At 38.2% G+C, this 20,505-nt stretch overlaps 1 protein-coding gene across 1 annotated transcript in view; it reads left to right on the top strand.

Annotated features, from left to right (window-relative positions):
* The window catches only part of TMEFF2 (transmembrane protein with EGF like and two follistatin like domains 2), a 298,149-nt gene that overhangs the window by 174,428 nt on the left and 103,216 nt on the right, over positions 1 to 20,505 (top strand). The window contains exon 5 of the mRNA XM_081951663.1: positions 17,614 to 17,710. Coding sequence (XP_081807789.1) covers positions 17,614 to 17,710 — 97 coding nt within the window. The remainder of the gene's footprint in view (positions 1 to 17,613; positions 17,711 to 20,505) is intronic.

Raw genomic sequence — 20,505 nt, 5'->3', positions numbered from 1 at the left:
AACTCCATTTCCCACCTTCCCTCTTCCAAAGTTTTCCTTTGGGAGTTTATCAGAAAAGGGCATTTTTCAGCTAGTGAACAACTAATTAAGTGCAAAGTCTCACAATCCATTTTGAGTCACAGAGGACAATGCCAAATGATTGCCCTGGGCAGATTGTAAAAAATCAGAGAGGAAGTGTAGAACACCTTGGTCTCAATCATTTTGAGTTTTATAGGTCAAATTTGGCACCTCAACATTCAGGAAAGCAGCAGAAACTTCCCTGTGACCTGGTTCCAAAAATCCACTGGGAAGCACACATGCAAACAATTAATCACACTCATACTTATCAAACTCAGGAACCGAAGATCATCATAAACACAAACTCTAAACAAGTTTTTGTTGTGTCTAACCTAGAGCCACTGCTGTGCTGTAATCAAATGTAATATATTTGTATTTTGCATTTGTAAATAAGCAGATAGCTTCCTGCTCTGAAGCTTGCTTTGAAGCTTCTTGCTATCAATGTCTCTTTTAAAGATATTTATTTACTTATTTATTTACTTACCTTTATTATTAAAATTTCAGCCAAAGGACAAGCAGCAGTTGCAATACTAAAGTGATTTATAACAATAAAGCTGTCTACAGTCTCATGCTCAAATATCTAGATTTCATCATTTCTAGATCGTTCCAAAGGACAGCTATTAGCAGGACAGGAGAACAAGCCTGACACTTTTGCTTTTTTTGAATTTCCCAATCTTTAGTAGTGAGAGGCACAGTCCGTCTGATACTAAAGATAGAAGACACCATCTGGGAGGTACCCTGTTTCCCAAAAAATAAGATCTCCCTGGATAATAAGCCCAATCGGGCTTTAGAGCGCATGCACAAAAATAAGCCCTCCCCAAAAATATTTAACCTCTTGCGTAGCCACTCCCCGCCATTTCCTCTGGTTGCTTGCCACGCAAACAACACAAGATGAGGAGGGGAGGGGGGAGGAAGGAAGGGGGGAACATGCCCCACGCACCCCACACACCCTTACCTAACAGCCATTTCTGCAACCCTAGCCACCGCATCCCTTCTGTCAGGCTAATGACCACCGCAAAAAGAGTGGCAGGCCCAGTGACACGCAACACAACAGCCATGAGGTGACCATGCTCACAGCCTCCTGTACTTCAAAAATAATAAGACCTCCCTCAAAATAAAGCCAAGCGCTTATTTCGGGGGTCAAAAGAAAATAAGATCCTGTCTTATTTTGGGGAAAACACAGTAGCTCTATTCAACCCAGCAGAGTCTTATTTTAAACCAAGGAGTCCGGAATGGCACTTTAAAACAGGGGAATATCTACGGATATAAAATGCTCTAGTCTAGTGTATCCAATTAAAAATAACATGTCTTTCCAGGCATCCACTGTTAATTAAAACATCTGAATCCATTTGGAAATGATTGCTTTGCCCATGAAGCTAGGGGTCTTGTTTCGACAGAGAAGTCTATTCAAGCATCGTATCTAATGATAGCTTTGCACTAGTAAAAACTGTGTAAAATGGACATCTGATTTGTGTCAACCCCATTTTCTCTCTGAAAAGCCAATCCCATTTACCCCCTGCTGAGCTTTTGCTTGCTTTATTATAGTTATTAAACTAGTGGGCATGTGTGGGGTACAATCAGTTGAAACCAGAAAGGTAACCCCATTTTAAAGAGTCTTCACACAACTCTTTAGAAACCTAGCACTTTCTAGTAGAAAAATATGTCTACAGAATATCAAGACAGAAATCTGAAAAATTTGCTGAAAGATTAGAAGACTGTATTCAACATAATGCACTGTATTGAATGTAATGAAATTCTCAGTCATGGAGATGGTGAACATTAAATATCCTGCTTTGAGCATCAACTATTTCCATTTGCACAAAGCAATATTATGTTTCCTATGATGGAATCCATCTCCCAAGGATTGCTGTTTTAATTGAAATGATTAGGTGGGGACAGGCACTGAAAATTACACTGGAGCACAGTGGAGAGAGGAAGGGTGCAAATCCATTATCCACAGTTCATTTTTCTAATTAAAAACCCCGCACCTACACAGAGAGATTGCTTTCCATTGTGGCAGTTTCCCCTCTATTATTTTCCCCCAGGTGTGAGTGGAAGGGGAGGAGGGAGAAAGGACAGTTTGTCTCTAATTGTACTTCAACACTGATCCCGTTTTCTGTGATAATTCCTCAGTCATGAAAGTTGTCTACAAGACGACTCGTGCCCAGATCACAAAAATGTAACTCATTGCATAATTATTGTTTCAATGTTAAGCATGCAGGTAGTTCTCATTTTGGACCATTCATTTAACAGCTGTTTGAAGTTCCGACAGTACTCAAAAAAGCGACTTGCAACTGGTCTTCGTACTTAGGACTATTACAGTGCTTGACTGCAGAGTCATGTGGTCAAAATTCAGGCACTTGGCAACTGGCCTATGTTTACAGTGGATGCAGCAGGCCTGGGTCACATGGTTATCATGTGTAACCTTTGCAGCTTCCCACAAAACAAAGTTGATGGGAGAAGCTGGACTCGCTTAATGACCATGGGATTCACACAATGACTGTAGTGATTCACTTGACAACCACAGAAAAAGGGTGATAAAATTGGGCGTGACTCACTTAACAACCACCTCACTTAGGACTGAGATCCCAGGCCCAATTGTGCTTGTAAGTCAAAGACTGTGTGTATGAATTTTAAAAAGCCACATGAAAAGGGTCATTTTCCTGAGTTGTCACCCCATTGGGAGTCAAGGCAGTTATTAGATAAGAAAGACCTGTAACATTGATCTCCTAGTCTTTATCGCTACAGTCAGGCGGGCATCCCCGAGTCCCTTTGCATGGTGGGAATGGGAGGTTTCATGGCCTCACATCAATAAACCACTGCTATAGTCTCAGCATTTTGTTAAAAAGTTTTCCTCTGCAGTAAAGGTAAAGGTTCCCCTCGCACATATGTGCTAGTCATTCCAGACTCTATGGGGTGGTGCTCATCTCCGTTTCAAAGCCTAAGAGCCAGCGCTGTCCAAAGACATCTCCGTGGTCATGTGGCCAGAATGACTAAACGGCAAAGGCACAGGGAGCGCTGTTACCTTCCCACCAAAGGTGGTCCGTATTTTTCTACTTGCATTTTTACATGCTTTCGAACGGCTAGGTTGGCAGAAGCTGGGACAAGTAACGGGAGCTCACTCCGTTATGCAGCGCTGGGGATTTGAACCGCCAAACTGCCAACCTTGCTGATTGACAAGCTCAGCGTCTTAGCCACTGAGCCACTGTGTCCCTTCCTCTGCAGTAACCAGATCTTAAATATTCAACCCGTCTCAGACCTTTAGGGCTTAAGGTATACCAATTTTATTCAGTGTATTTCAAGATATGTGTGTGAGAGACCATTCTTCAAAGTAGAAACACTTTCTGGGTAAACAAGAGTTTAGGTCAGTCAGCTCTGTAAAAGTTTAATGCCAGCTATTTCTTCCACAAATTGGCATTTAATCAAGGGTCATTGTGGCATCTTCAGATTAGGTGATCTCTTGATTTGAGTTTTGTGGAAAGCTTAAATGGGTCAGCGCATTATCTTCTCTCTATAGTCTGTCCAAAAGATAGATTTGATGCCTGTGAGTAAAGACATAAAATTGCTTATAGGCCTGCACTCTTATAGTCTGCCACTTATTTGATTTATATGATAAGTGATCTCAGATGACCCTCTGAGGTACTGAACCATTAGAGAGCTATGTTGTGTGCTGATAAGAAATCTTCTGAGATACCTAAATGTTCCTTCTTGTTTCCTTTCTCTTCTTCTTTCTTAGACTTTTTTTTAATCATTAGGAGTTTACTAATGTGTGCTGTTGCTATCTTGCAAGCCTGAATAATATTTTGAAACATAAACATGTATAAATGTATGGTACTCTGACAAAAAAAAAGTTTAAAACCAGCATATATACCAAGCACTGGTCCAATTGCACTTTGTTCTTTTTTTTAAAGCGTGTTTTCCCTTGCTAAATTTTCCAGCAGTTGAATGATGCTGCAGTGTTAGAATAATGGAGGATCGGGCTATTTAATCCTTTGATTAGATAGCAGTCTAAAAGGCATGTTCTTAACAATAGCTCTGAAGTGTGAGTTTCTTATGTGGAGAAAGGGAGAGAAATGACATATTGTGCATTGTGACATTGCAAATATAAATTCCACCCTTTTGTATTTACATTAGAATTTATACAAGAGGCAGAGTTTGCATTATGATGTCACAATGCATTTTCCTCATCTTGATGAAGTCTTTGCTTTCTGGGTACAATCTTGGTCTTCAGAAACAAGAGAAGGCTAGGTATTTAGAATCAAATTGTGGAAACACACTCTTGTTTATATTGTTTTGCTCCACCCATTTGCCCGCACACATACAGTACATGCTAGTGTAATCCTTACAGTAAAATCTAGGTATGTTTTCTCAGGCGTCAGGCATCTTGTACTGAGTGGGGTCCATTCTCAAGTAAGTGGGCATAGAGTTGGGGAGTGACTCATGCAGAACTCCCAGAGGTGCTTTCACGCTCTGCATTCTTGTGTTTTATTTATTACACAATAAAATGGTTTATTGTTCAATAAAATACTATGCTCTAAGGGGAAGTTCACTTTATAGCATTATGATTGCAGTTCTGGCAAGGAGTGTGTTTGTAAGCAGCAGACAAGTCCCCTTTTAATGATATTGCTGCACAGCCTCTCCTTCCAAGTTGGTGTGTGTGTGTGTGTCTCTGTGTGTCTGTGTGTCTGTGTGTGATCAGCCGATATATTTATTGTTGTTATTGTAATGTTTAATCATCCGTTTATTTCATATTATTTTCTCTTAAAAGATCCCAGAACAGTGCCCAAAGCAATGTGTGACAATGATATACCACCATTAAAAACATACATTAGATTATACTAAAAGTAAAACACATATACCGATAACATGCAGTAGGCATCAATTCTGAGAAGAGTTAATCTAAAGCAGTATGATCTTGCAAACACCTAGATAAATTGTTGCCTAACTTTTGACAACATAGAAACCAACCTCATTTGTCTCAGAAAAGGATTCTATAATTGGGACTCCACGGTTTAGAATTCTTTGACCTGAATCACAGATATTAGATCATTCTCAAAAAGGGAAACAATTAAGGCCTCACAAGTCTGTGTCCAGCTTCATTTTACTGATCTCACACCACCCATCACTGCCTTCAGGCAATCATCCAGCTCCTCTTCTGATGCCAGTGAAATGGAGAAGGAATGCTGAGTCTCCAAACTACTAATGGCAGCAGAAGAAACATTCCATGTTGTACCGAAAAGCACTGCCTAAAAGCTAATAATAATAATAATAATAATAATAATAATAATAATAATAATAATAATAATAATAATAATAATAATAATTAATAATAATAATAATAATAAATCTGGTTCCTCATTTTACTGACCTCTGAAGGATAAAAGGTTGAGTCAACTTTGAGCCGATGAGAATCGAACTGCCAAACTGCTGGCAGTCAGCAGCAGAATTAGCCTGCAATATTGCATTCTAGCCACTGTACCACCATGGCTCTTCAAATACCCTTATAGAAAACTGCCATTGAGAGTAGTTCATTCAGGCAATTCAACTGTCCTGAATAATGAGATTTGTGCATCCCTTCTCAATAAATTTGGGTAATTTGTTCAAGGGTTTGGCATGGATAGCAACATCGTGTCTTAAACTTGAAAAATGTCTCTGTAATCTTATGCATGCTTCCTTAGAAATAAATGCACCTGGTCCTATTTCTTAATAGAAATAAGGAAACTATCTATTAGTCCCCTGAAGGTCATAGCACTGTAGAGATCTTGATGCATGTTTATGAAGGAACAACAACAAGAACAGAATATATATATATTGACACCATTGAGAGTAATGTCCAAGGAAGTGTGGATTGAATTGCAGCCCATGTTCCTAGATTGCTTTTTACTAAGGTAATGTGCAAATGCTGTCTAATATGGTAGCAGAGCAGCAATGACAACGAAGCAAAGAGCCAATACTTGAATCAAAGGCACATTTGCCAATTTCACTTTTTTTTGTTCAAATGACTGACATGGGAAATTTTTAAAAAGCCTGATGTAAGTGTCACTTTCAAAAATGAACAGTCTTTCCTAATTTGTGGCATAATGAAACCCATATTAAGGTTTACAACTGCTCCATATGGTCTTTGGAAGTTCCTGTGTAATGAAGCCATTTCCTTTTAAAATAAAATTAAAGCAACAGCGAAGATGTAAGAGTTCCCAACATACTACTTGACCATTTTCCCTTCTGCATTTTATGAGATTTAGCTCTTGGCAAATTTAAGATGAACTTTTTGTTGTTGTTAAAGACTGCCAGCTGCTAAATGGTTTCAAATATTGGTATATTGTTCACATGGTACATAAGAGTCATGGTGGCGCAGTGGGTAGAACGCAGTTCAAGCTGATTCTGCTGACTGCTAATAGTTCGATTCTCTCTGACTCAAGGTTGACTTAGCCTCCCATCCTTTTGAAATCAATAAAATGAGAATCCAGATTGTTGGGAGCAATATGCTGATTTTGTAACCACTTAGAGAGAGGACTGTAAAGCACTGTGAAGTGGTATATAACTTTAAATGCTATTGCTAGTAATGGGAAAAGTTGGCATCAGTCAGAACCACTTCACATCCAACATACCATAAACGTTTTGCAGGAAGAATGTGGATGTATGTAAAATTCATCCCAGGGTAGGAAATTGTGTTGTGAAATAGGCCATAGTAGGTTGACAGTGCAGTTTGAAAGAAAGGCAGGATAAAAAGAAGCTATAAACATAGCTACAACTTTTTGGTTCTGAAATCTTTAGCTGTAGTGAACTTTATACACTTGAAAAAAAAATCACTTTTCTATGTGAAGAGTGGAAAAAGGACTGGTGCTGGTGTCAATTTTCCCAAGCTGGTTGCTTCTTCTTGCTCTTCAACTTCCATCACGCCTAACTAGTAAGACCTATATCTATTAGATGTGGTCGGTGGGAGTTATAATCTTATATATTCAAAAGATACCAACCAACTTGGGAAAGGTACCTGTATATGTAGATGTGTATAATGTACATTATAAATATTATGCAACGTTTTACATAATTAGCTATTTCTAGGAGGAACTTATTGCTGAAAGATATGCTTCTTCAATAGGAGAACAGGCATCACTGATTTTTCAATTCATGTATTTTCTCAAAGCAGAGAATAATACCTGAATAATCCAAACTCTATTGCTCTTTCATGAGGCTTGGCTGTTCCCACGGCTATTTGGGACGGGAGCTTGAGCGAGCTCCATTGTATCAATGTGTTATTATTATTTCAGTAACTGAAGTGATCTGGTTCTTTGACCCCCAGGCATGTGATGTTTTTTTTAAAAAAATGATTTTATGATTTAAGCTATGATTTGGGGGAGTGGAAGTTCAAACTGTATACACCATCTTGGGTCACATCAGTGAAAGAACATACTGTATATATGAATGAAAATATTGGAAGAAATAATATAAATTACTTCTTACGTGGCAAAACAAATTTTCTCCTGTGCCATCAATCTGCTGAATACCTAATTTTCACAGTATTGTTTAATGTCTATGTATATTTACCCATGTAGTATGGCTGTAGTATTAGCATTTATGAATAATCTTCTCTACTCCCTGCTCATTGGTATTGCAATGATGATGAATCTGTTGCTTTGCATGTACACTAAGAACTTTTGCACCGGAGAACAATTTCTTGTGTGTCTAATCACACTTGGCCAAATAAAGTGTTCCATTACATTATGTTACATTATGTTGTTACAAATTCTTTGTTTAATATATAAATTTTATAACAACAATTTAAACAGATCATAAAAACTAACAGAAACTACTACAGAATAAAGAGAACAATTAGACAGAAAGAGAGAGAAAAGGGGGAAAAGCAAAAATCAGAAAGAAACTTCAGTCTCCTTTGCAGCAAATGCAAGTATGATTACAAAGTTATCTTTTAATTTGTTATTACAAAACAGAAAACCCCTCATTTTTCCTCTCATCCAATTTTAATATAAATTGTAATAGCGGCATTGTTTTAGCAGCAAGAAGAATATAAGATGCCTAACCAGTTCCCAGATGAGAAAATTCTTTTAGCAACCTATCTAAACTTGGCAAATCTCAAATGAATGAAGAATTTTGTTAAGAGTGGGACCATGACAAAAGAGAGAGAGAAAGAGAGAGAGACAAAGAAAGAAGGAAGGAAGGAAGGAAGGAAGAAAGAAAGAAAGAAAGAAAGAAAGAAAGAAAGAAGAAGAAAGAAAGAAAGAAAGAAAGAAAGAAAGAAAGAAAGAAAGAAAGAAAGAAAGAAAGAAAGAAAGAAAGAAAGAAAGAAAGAAAGAAAGATTTACCCTGGGTTTTTTTTAGTGGAAAGCCCAGTAGAGCTATAGTACAGATTAGGAAGGCTGGTATTTGCAACTACTCCCTCAGGTATTCTGGATTACACCACCGAGGGCTTTTAAAATCACTAGAAATGAGTTTGGAGACAGGGAAGCGCTTATAAATGAGATGGATGCCCTAAGTGGCTAAAAGAAAATGGGAACAGTCTTGCAAATGCCGTACCCATTAGCCTTCACCAACCCTTTCCAGGATATTTCTGGCTCAGGATGCAGTAGAGGAATTGCTTACCTTAGGATGCTAGACAAAACTGTAAATAAAAGCAAATGTGGGATATTTGAGTGATGTTTTTAAAATAAATTCATTACTAAAATACTAACAAGTTAGAAAACTGCTCCATTAATATAGAAAGCAAATCAAACTGATTTGCCCCCAGATCATACTTTATACAGAACCTTCAAAACTAGCCCTGGGTAGAAATGGCTTCTGTAAATGTATCTAGGGCAGGTTGCTGCCATGCCCATGTCTTTTAATGAAGTCCACAAATAAACTATGTCCTGTGCAAAGAAGTGTTCCCTTTGGTCTACTATAAGTTACCTTCACTGGGAGATTTGCAAATCTAATGTTTCATATGCACTTTAGAACAGCTTCAAAAGAAGCCAAGCAAACCTGGGAAAAAAGGAATGTCCTTTATCAATCTGAAAAGAGGTCCTTGCTTTCAAAAAAAAAAAATCACTGGGTGATTTTTCTCCCGGCCCAACCTATCTCATAGTCTAGCACTGATGATGCTACCTATTTGGGTAATGAAATGTCTGCAAGAAAACAGCCAAACTCAGAGAGCCCAAGGACCCTACCTCACAGAGTTGTGGTAGGGGGAGTTGGTGACTGGGGGGCTGTTTTATGCCTCTTTGGGTTCCTGGAAAAAAGCAGAACATAAATCTAACAAGAAATAAAGGATGTGTACAGCTCTCCTTTACACACCCTGATGCATATAAATATAAAAGCAGCTATGAGAATTCTGCAATGGGCAGAAAAGGAATTTAGGGTTGTCTGACAAAAATCAGAAAATTGCCATAAGCATTCCACATCCATGTGCAGACACATGCCCACACACTCCGCTACTTATGTCCAAAGGGAAGTCTTTCCTGAGATAAAGCGAGGCATCTATCTGTACGTGTTTCAGGACTGTTAAAATTGTGGCTGTAAACTTCCCTTGGCCTTTTCTTCCATGATGCAATCAGTTACTCCCCCTCCATCTCCCCATTATATCACCTCAAAGTGAATGTCATTGTCTGGGAAGGAGATTGATTGATTGATTGATTGATTGATTGATTGATTGATTGATTGAATTTATACACTACCCATCTCACAATTGAAGTTAACCACCTTTCTATCCTGGTATCCCCCCCCTCCCCATCTATGATTACATAAGCTGAACTATCAGGTTATGGAGAGGAAAGAGAAAGAGCAACAAATGAAGTGCATTGAAAGAGGGGGACAGGATTGCAAGGAGAAGAATTTGTTGTCCCTGCTGAAAAGCTTTGAAATTGTTCTGCAACCTGAGACCTGACTGTCTGAAGGCAATCTGCTCTCTATGGCTCACCTGTCTGCTTGCAGTTTGCTTAGCATTTGATCTGGGTCAGTGGGAAAGGAGGGTCCTTCCCCCCACCCCCCAGCCCAGAACAGGGTAATCAGAGGGAAATGGCAAGAAGGCCTTTCCCACAGCAGGTGAGTCAGCCCTTCTCAATTTAACCGCATGAAAAGGACACTTGGTGCATAAAATTGGAGCTCTCGCATCTCAGATATGCTTCACGGCCCTGCTGAGACCCATAAGCATTCCACATTCTCAGTCTTGAGTGCTCAATCTTGAGTGCTCATTGAGATCAAGGATAATGTTCAGCCCACGTCAAATGGCTTTTGATCAGGGTCAAGTTGGCAATGGAAATTGCAGCTAATTTCCCTTTGTGTAAGCGCACGTGGGATGGGTCGCTTCTTCATGGAACAAGGAGGCTGGGGGCAACCCAAGGAGCCTAGCGGCATTACATACTTGGTATTTATGGCAGATGGAGTTGTGAATTTTCTTTTCATCTTTCCTGTAATGTTATTTCGAGCCGTTCCCAGAGATCTGAGAGGATAGCTACTTCTATGCTAGCCCGTTATTTCACGCCCATTCATTTTTCTCACTTTGCAGCTTTCACCTGAGCAAATGCTATTCAAGGGGAAAAAGACTTATCGATTACAGATACTTTCAGCATGTGAACCTCTCTGGCCAGTTTGTGCCAGGGGAGATTTTTATTATAGAATAAAATATATATTGTTTGCAAAACTTAGTCTCACACTTTTTGCAAACACCATTGACTTCATGAATTCCAGAGTGGCTCCTCACTTTCTCTTCTGTCCTTTAGACCCACTTCCTTTTGCTAAAATGACAGGAAAACACATGGTGTGATCGCTATTTGTGATGTTAAAAACATCGCACCATTTTATTTGGAGATTTTTTTTTAAAGCATCCATTTCCATTTTTTTACTCGTTGTTGTTATCTACTTTATCTGACCAATAATGAAACTGCTTTAGAGTTTTCAACTAGGAGAGTAGTTTTCCAAAGCTCTCGTGATAGAATTGCTAATAGTAATAGCAATAGCACTTAGACTTATATACCACTTCACAGTGCTTTACAGCCCTCTCTAAACGGTTTACAGAGTCAACATATTGGCCCCCAACAATCCAGGTACCCATTTTACTGACCTTGGAAGGATAGAAGTCTGAGTCAATCTAGAGCCAGTGAAATTCGAACAGCCTAATTGCTGGCAGCAGGCAGTCAGCAGAAGTAGCCTGCAGTAGTGCAGTATAACCACTGTGCCAATATAACATGAAATTGAACTGAACATTCAATTGAATTGAATATCCATAGTCTGTCATATTGATTCTGAGCAAAGGACAGATTTACTTCCTTGTTTAGGGGATTTTCCATCTCTTTCTGAATGATTTTTTTCCCAACATTTTATCTCCACCTGTCCTTCAAAAGAGATTTCCCCCCAATGGCTTACCAGTGTAGGATAAATATATCCACAGAATATAAATGTAAATAAAATCTAGACCACAACAATAGACCCTGCAACATTCCAAGTCAAAAGCATGAAATGGTGTAATTCTAAATATCAAAAGAGCAACATGTCTAGGAACACATTAAGAGGTATTAATTTTATACTCCATAACATGGACTTCTCACATGCCACATTGATAGTCCTTGTCTTGCATACGGACACAAATAAATTAAACTCTTAATCTCAATATTTAAGAGATTTAAAAAGACGTTTTGTCTGAGACTTTTAAAAGTAACCATAGTTAGCTGAGTCAAAAGTTTATTCAATAGAAATAGTAAATTAGGAAAGAATAATGAATTATTAACTGTCATAATATATGAAGCCATACAAAGCTTGATTATCAGTTATTTTACATGTTCTCTAATATCTTTCTTAGGATAGTCATAAATAAATCTGTGTGGGATTCATTGAAGTTTCCCAAGATGGATGTAGAAATTTAGCTTTTTCAATAAATCTACTAAAACACTTGCATGTTAATAATTAATCAGTTGTGTTTTCACTTTGCTTCCATATATTCAATAACCACAGGATTAGAAAGTTCAGTTACATGTGTTAACCCTGCCCAACATGAAACAAACAATGGAAATGGGATTCTTGCATATGGGTTAGATACTTCCAAACAGTCTAGAAAACACTCTGCATCTACCCTCTTTCACAACTTTTGCTAATAACACTGGGGTCAAGGTGGAATCTCCGCATGAAATCTCTTCACACATTCACCTATAAAGAAAAGATGAGTTTAGGAGTTATTTTAATTTGATATCATTATAAGAATGTGTTAGGACTGGTAAGAACTGACTTCAGAGAGGTCATCTGGATAGTGATTATGCTGCTGCTTCCTCTGCCTCCGTCTTTACAGGCGAATGAGGCCAAGAGAAACATTAGCCTGGTGGAAGTCATAATGCTGCGCCATCAATAAGTAGAAGCTTCTTTAGAGTCAAGAATACCTGGGACCAAAGCATTGGGCATGTGATATTAATGGGGACATGACTGATTGCTGACCCAACACAGTCAGAGAGGAACTTATATCAGTCAGGAGGGAACCATCAGCTGTTTATGTGTAGTGGAGCTACCCTGAAAGAGAGTCAAAGTTCATTTTCTTTGGCATATATTGATTTGTAGCTCAACCTCACTGATTCTTGACCACAGATGACCACATGGCCTGACTGACCCTTCTCTCTCTCTCTCTCTCTCTCTCTCTCTCTCTCTCTCTCTCTCTCTCTCTCTCTCCCTCCGTCTCTCTCTCTCTCTCTCTCTCTCTCCCTTCTTCCCTCGTTTGTAGAAATGTAGGTAGGATTTTCTGAATGTATTATGGATGTTGGCATGTCTGTTTCTTTCTCTGTGAGGACTAATCCCCCCTTCTTTAGTCAGGCTTTCTTCTGACAGGCAAGGGCAATTTAGAAAGCTGTGGGGGGGGGAAGTGGGAGGGGAAGAAAACCAGCCACCCTTAGTCACCTTAGAAAATGAACATCTTATCCTCCTGAAGCTTAAATAGCAGCAGGAAATCAGGAGAAAATAACTCTTTCTGGGTTGTCAGCTTTTATCAAGGCACTCATCTACGCAGTAGGAGAAAAAGAAAGTGGGGGAGACAGGAAGAATTCACTTTAAACAGATTTTATCACCAGGCAGTATTGTACAGACCAATGGCAGGGGAAAATAAATAAATAAATAACAATATAAAGGGTCCTATTTTTATTTAATGCCACAGAGTCAGCTGAATAGATGAGTTCTCTTCGGTCAGGCTTGTATCTTCAATCACTAATGGTAACTTAAAATGAAACAAACTGCCTGGTCATTTCTGATTAAAAAAAACGAGGAAGAAATGCTTCACTTATATATTTAACATGTTTGTTTCCACAGGGTCTATTTAGTATTCAAACTGTACATCAGGGATCCCGAGTGTTTTGAATGCAAATCTGAATTCTGCCATTCTTGAGAATGTGCTTAAAATTAGTGATGAAAACCTACTTGCTAACATTATAAGTGGGTATATTAAGGGGAGCAGAAGAAAGCTAGATGGAAATACATTGCAAGATAAATGTGTAAGGATGTTTTTTCTTTCTTTTTTGAACAACAGTAAAATACTGGAGTTTCTTTCTTTGTACACTTTCTGACACGTATACAAAGGCAAAGGTTGATAACTTTTTGATGACCAAGGACTGCATTTAATCTTGGGTGTAGGGGAAATTGCCTCACAATTTTGATGCAGAAAGCTCAAGATGGTGACATATCATTTTATCTCATAATTTGATGGGGAAGAACAGTTCTTGCTGTTCTGAACAGCCTTATCTATGCATTAAGATGTCTGTTAGAGCCCCCCCTTTTAAGAGCTTTCTTGGAGGCTGAGAGGTTGGGGGAATCCTCTGACAGTGGAATGCCTTTCCTTTAGAATCTGCCTCTGCAAATATTCTCGCCAAGACTAAAACATTTCTCTTTGCCCAGGCATATTAACTTGTACACAGTACCTATACATATTTCCCAAGAATTCAAGGGTTTTGCCAATGTTTTGTTGGCAGATTATATTTTCAATATTTGTAGAAGCATTTTTATTGCTTCCCTGAATAACAAGAACCTCCTACTTGTACCCTGTTTCCCCAAACATAAGACCTCCCTGGATAATAAGCCAATTGGGCTTTTGAGTGCATGCGCTAAAATATGCCCTACCCCGAAAATAATCCCTCCCCCAAAAATATTGGAACACAGCAGCAGCCATGAGGTGTCCACCCTCACTGCCTCCTGCACCTCAAAAGTAATAAGACCTTCCTGAAAATAAGGCCAAGTGCCTTATTTCAGGGGTCAAAAGAAAATAAGACCCTGTCTTATTTTCAGGGAAATACGGTATGTATTTACATTTGTGTCTATGTGTCTGTATAACATATATTGTCCAAATAATCAACTGTGGAGCAATATTGCAGTGAGGACTTTACAGGCAAAAGAATCAAAGCAAACTCCAAATAACATAGAACAAAAGACAGCTTTTGCCCACTTAATGGGCAAGTCTCTCTTTCTTTGGATCAGTATTTCATAATCAGGATGCTAATACAGGAAAGTACCTAGCTTATACGTCACCTCAATTGTCTTCTATTGTTTGGACATATTTCACGTAATATTATGATGGTCATAATATTAATATAATGGATTAGACACACTGCAGAACTTTGAACAAAATGAAAAGTGCTGTAAAATGGTCCTTTAAATAAGGCAATAAAATTGTGATGTAACCAATTGTTTGGGGAAAGGGGTATTTGTTAAATCTGAATACCTGTTAAATCCCAAATAATTTCTGTCATTTGCATAAATATATAATTGAACTTTTTAGATCATTTGTGAGTCAATTTCTGCCGTTTGCAGATTGCATAATGACACAAATTATGTAAATGGGCATAAATGGAGTAAAATTGTCATTTGCATAATAGCTCAAATGATATAATTGGCACAGATGATATAAATTGCCTCAGTTATCTATATGACTTCAGAAACAATGGACTTCATTTAGGTAACATTTTAAAACAACATTTTAACTGTTTTCATTCAAATTCTACAGAGGAAGGCAGTATACTGTGAATCAAATGTAGGTAAACAGGTTCACAGCCCAGGTCAAGCATAACAGGGATCATCATCACACTTTCAGAGCAGCATATTTAGTCCTGCTGTGTAGGAAAAGATGCTGCCATGCTTGTGCCATGATGCTTTCAATTAGAAGCCCCAGAACCAGATCTGGCCTCTGAATATGGATCTAAGATTTTCCTAAAAACAAGGGATTTCTCTTATGGATCAAAGGGGGAATGGCTTTTAATGCCGCAAAAATCATCAAAGTAAATTGCCTTTTTAGGATTTTGATTGAAATTAAGATGCTTTACTGTTACAGTGTTTCTGCATCATGGTTAAGTTTGGTAACTGTATGAAAATGAACCATTATAATCAATTTCTGTTTTCATAATTTTAAAGATGAAAATGAATAAATCACAAAATGCTTCTGATCTAAGAATATCATCATAAAGAAAACTGTGTCTTTTTTTTTTTTTTTGTAAAGCTGAAATTCATCTATGGATACAGATATTTCTTTTGATAAAAGAGAGAGAAACTATGCAAAGAAAGAAAGGTTCCAAAATTATTTTGCAACTGGTCCAAGATTGGCTGTGGTCCCTACTGAGCTCATAACAACTATTAGCAAGTGAAGCTCAACAGTATTTGGTCGTGTTCCAAGAATCTCTAACTTTGGGAGGCTGCTGGAACATTTGGACTTTGGAGATAAAGATGTGGCTGCTTTGACCAAATTACCCCCATGGTGGCTGTGGCTATCTCTCAATTGAACTGGTGAGACTACAAGAAAAGAGGCTTTTGCAAGAAGCCAGAGGAGTCTATTGGGTTCCAAACTACAAAAATGTCTTTTGAACAGTGTAGGAGGATGAGTGATTTAGGTTCAAAAACTCATCATTGCTGAGAGGCAGATTAGAACGCAGAATGAGATTTGAGACCAAAATGCCAAATTGTACCCTTGTTCTCACAGTACACAACATACCAATTTCAGAGAAGGCAGACTGGTTATTAAAGTTGAGCCAGATCAAACATGCATGTTAATCAGAGGGGAAAAAAACACTGACTTCCAGATACATTTTTGAATGCAAAGGTGTGGGCAGGTAATGAAACTATTTAAAATATATATTTAAAATTAAGTATGTTATTAAAATATTTTAAACGTTAAGTTCTTGAAAATATTAAAATCAGACGTGAGAGCATCAAATACATTACAGGAGGTGTCTGCAGATATTAGCACTCTTGATGGGCCCTCCTTTAGGGATCTGATTCAACTCTACTGGAACTGTTCCCCTGCTGATAAATAATGTCACAGTTTAGCTAAAACTCAAAGGACCTCTTTGCTTGTTTGTTTGTTTTACATCATATCATTTATAAACCATCTCCATCTGGCCAATTCTGGGCAGCATTTGTGAGCAAACTAAAATGAAGTATACCTCAAAAATTAAGCAATACAATATAAATTTATCATAAACAATACACGAACATCTTGCAAGCATCCCATGGGTTTCCCCCTAATTGTAGAAACAAATACAACATCTGACTTAAGAGCCATTTCTCCTCTTTTCTTTTATCTAAAAATTGAGGGCATCTTGAAAGAGAAAATAACCACCAAAGAGAGAACAGCCGAGCATCACCTTAAGACTTAGGAATGATACTACATTAAAGACCAGTATCTAGAGATATAAGTAGGAGTATATGCATGAGCCAGGCAAAATCCACAGGCAGCACCATGGTGTGTGTTTTATTGTATTTTTATGTATCATTGATATCTCTCTACTGGTCTAGTCCAAATGGATCCAAGTGGCTCAGCAGCATCTCTGTCCTTTTGCATCTTTAGAAAATCCAGATCAACTTCCATTAAGTGTAAAACACAAAGCTACCAGTATCTTGATGGAATGTGCTGAACGGAGGACCAAGGGATTCCATCATTATCCGCCAAATGTTTAGTCTTCTCTGCTTCTTTATGTAGCATTTCTCTATAGATTGGGTTAGCCTTATGAGATATGTCAGATCCAGGAATGTACTGGAACGCTGTTGTTGCAGGGCATAATCAATCCTGAAAGCTTCTCTTTATCTATTTTTATACTCAAGAGAATCAAGGCAGAGTATTCTGAGTTCCTTCCTCATTCCTCCTCTCCATCTTCTTTTCAAGGCTTACCTGGTGTTCTGTTCTTCAAGGTTATCTCCTCTACCTTGGTGACTTTTGAAAGCCAGAACTAACAGCTGCATACAGAGGTGCCTGAATTAGTATAACCCAAACACAGAAAATTAGGATTATGCAGAGATCTGAAACTAAAGGTCAAAATGTGATATACACCTTGCATGGCCACACACATAGCACCTATCAGTCTTTTCCTAGATTTGTTTATAGGAGCTGCAGGAAAACCAACATTAATTCCAAATCTGTTGTCTTTCAAATCTGGATCTCTCTGCCCAATATGCTCCATCCCACAGTCAGAGGTTGCAGCTGAACATGGAAATGGCTGTTGTCATTTGTGTTTACAAAACTTTCTGTATCCTCACTGATGGATATGAATAATGATTTTGTGCTCTTTTGAAAGGCGTGAGCATTTTTTTTTCTTGACTTCTGTCTTTCTCTCATAGGGAGTGAAGGTTCGGGAGAAACCATTCAAAAGGAAACATCCACCTGTGACATTTGTCAGTTTGGGGCAGAGTGCGATGAAGATGCAGAGGATGTTTGGTACAGAAACATACTTATGTATTTATTTGATTGGGAAAATATGATTTCTTTGAATGTGACAATCCTAGTAGATCACCCTCAAAAGACAGTTTAGGGGAACAAAATATGCTTTTTCTGCTGTATTAAAACCAATGAGGTATTGGACTTACAAGTATGCATTCTCTTTTGTGTGTATAGTTTCTAAGATGATTAGTCACTCAACATTGCTTGAAGCTGAACAGACTCTAAATTTAGAGATAGATAGATAGATAGATAGATAGATAGATAGATAGATAGATAGATAGATAGATAGATAGATAGATAGAATTGGAATATTAATTCCAATTGATTACTTACCAACAATTTTTGACCCCTAGCAACCACATAGATTGATTTTCTCCATGAATATTAAGTGACAAAATGCATGTGTTGAAACATCCATCAAGCAGAACATTCATGTAACATAGTTGTGAAGATGTTGGAGAAGAAATGAGGAAAATTCATCCTCCCCCATGAAACATGCTGGGTGAATTTGGATCAACCCCTGCATTGCTGTTCTAGGGAGAAATTGGTGAATTTTTATCTTGAATTATTAGAAGAAAGGCAGGATAAATTTAACAAACAAATATGTGAATAAATATCTTTTCAAAGATACTACATTTTAATGGAATGTGTTTGGTGATAACAAAAACAGTACAGAAATACTGGAAATAGACAGGAGGATCAGCCTGTCCCTAACCTTAACCTTTACCCAATGTATTTATTGTAGATTTAGTATATATACACAAACTGCTACTCATTAAACACAGAGAATTGTCTTTTGCATGATACCTACCCCATACAATTAGTGGTTGAGGTTGCATAACATTCTTAAGCAGGTTAACCAATGATTTTTTTCTATTTTTGCACCAGTGCTCAAGTTGGTTGTTTTCACTTTAATGACTTAAAACAGAGACCCCCAATGGGTCAATGAATGGCTGAGAGTCAAATGGGATTCAGTAAATATTTGGTGAAACATTCAGTGGTTGATAAATAATGGATGCTCTCTTGGGGTAAATTTGGGGAAGTCTTTGTAGAGCTCCACACCAGTCCTTAGTTTTGAAGGTGGGGCCTGACTAGTGGTGAGGGAGTGTTACTAAGGATTAGATTGTCAGCCACCAGCAAGAATGGCTCTGAGTTGTCTCTATTATTGTTGTTATAGTTACCTCTTGTAGTACTTTTAGTTAAAATAGTATTTATTGAATTATTTTCATACAGTAAATGTTTGGGATTAATGAACAATCTGTCATTTCATGCAGCGATGGATAAGCTAAAGTGTTTGGGGACATCTGAGTGTTGTGTGAAATCTCTCCTTATGATAAATGTAGAACTCTATATATAGAATGTAGCTAAGAAACCCAATCAACAGCTGCACTGCTGGAGGTCAAAATCGGCAAGATAGCAGATGGAGCATCATAATGCAAGCTCCACCCCTTTGGAATATTTGTGCAATGACTTGCATACAAACGGAGCAGGGCTTGCTTCATAATGTTCTTCCAGTCCTTTTGCCAATGTTGATACTAACATCCCCTATGGGTGCAACTGCCAGCTAATCATTTCTATATGAACTGTCCAAGGAAACCATAGCGATTCATCCGTACTTGGAGGTTCAAGCAGGGGTGGTATTTGCTTACTTTCCCTATCAGTTCACAAATATGAGCACTCACATCCATGCATGCGCTCGGCCTTCCGTACATGCACTTTGATCGTGCACATGGCTTGAAAACGTGCCTAAATAGGACAACATAGAACCTGGGCGAGTGAGCAGGCCCACCCGCGATTTCCACTACCAGTTCAGGGGAACCGGTCCAAACCGTCTGAATACCACCTCTGGGTACAAGGAATTGAACCTGGGGTCTTCTGCATGCCAAGCATATGCTTTACCATAGTGTTGTACAACACTTCTATGTTAGGGAGCCTTCAGGTTGCTTTTCAACAATGTTTGGTTGTCAAGTCTATCAAATCTCTTATCAAATCATATTGCACTCGTTGTTTTGATTTCTTTCCATTGGGGAGGTACAAAAGTAAAAAAAAAGTCTGATGCTTGATGACAGTCCTGTTTTCTCAATCATGGACTGACAGCAAGAGCAGAAGAATTATCCAGCCCCAAATGAGTCATCGTAGGAATACAAACCTTATGTCCAGACTCTTCAACTGAATATTTTTCTACCTTACATTCATAGTCTCTTCTAGCCAAACTCAGAAAGCTTCACTGTTATTAATTACTCTTCTACCAAGACTAATTAAAACTCTGTCAAAGAAATGTACCATTTTTGATGCAATATATCTCCAGGATATTCCAAAATGAAAAATATTTAATTAAAGGAAATATTTACTTAAGTTAAATGAAACAAAGAAAAACATCAGTAGCCAATTTCCTTATGCATTAGGGGACAGATGAGAATTAAATATAACAAAATTGATATTCAATATAGCGGAAAGCAGTAAAATGTCCCAGTTTTCCCACTGAAGAACATGTTCAACTTAAAAAAAATATCTGATGGAATCTCATCCGACGATTGTGCCTAGTCACTCATTCCCAGCCAGCCTAGCTCCTTTAGCTCCTGGATAGCAACAGTTGGAAACAAGGAGAAAATACCTCTAATCCAATCTATATATCAGCTGTGCTTTAAATGTATTTCACAGCTTGGAGTTCCACAAGACTTCCTTCCCTTCATGTAATATAATCTGTTAAATGGGGAGGTACTTAATACTTAGTAGACTCAGTGGTGGAAGCAGTGATGCAGAAGAGCCAGGGCTGCACTGTAGATGGGGCT

This window comes from Natrix helvetica, assembly GCF_964273705.1.
Source record: "Natrix helvetica genome assembly, chromosome: 1".
In the NCBI taxonomy this organism is placed as follows: domain Eukaryota; kingdom Metazoa; phylum Chordata; class Lepidosauria; order Squamata; family Natricidae; genus Natrix; species Natrix helvetica.
Note: the sequence above shows the minus strand (reverse complement) of the source record. Positions and strands in the feature narration are given on the sequence as shown.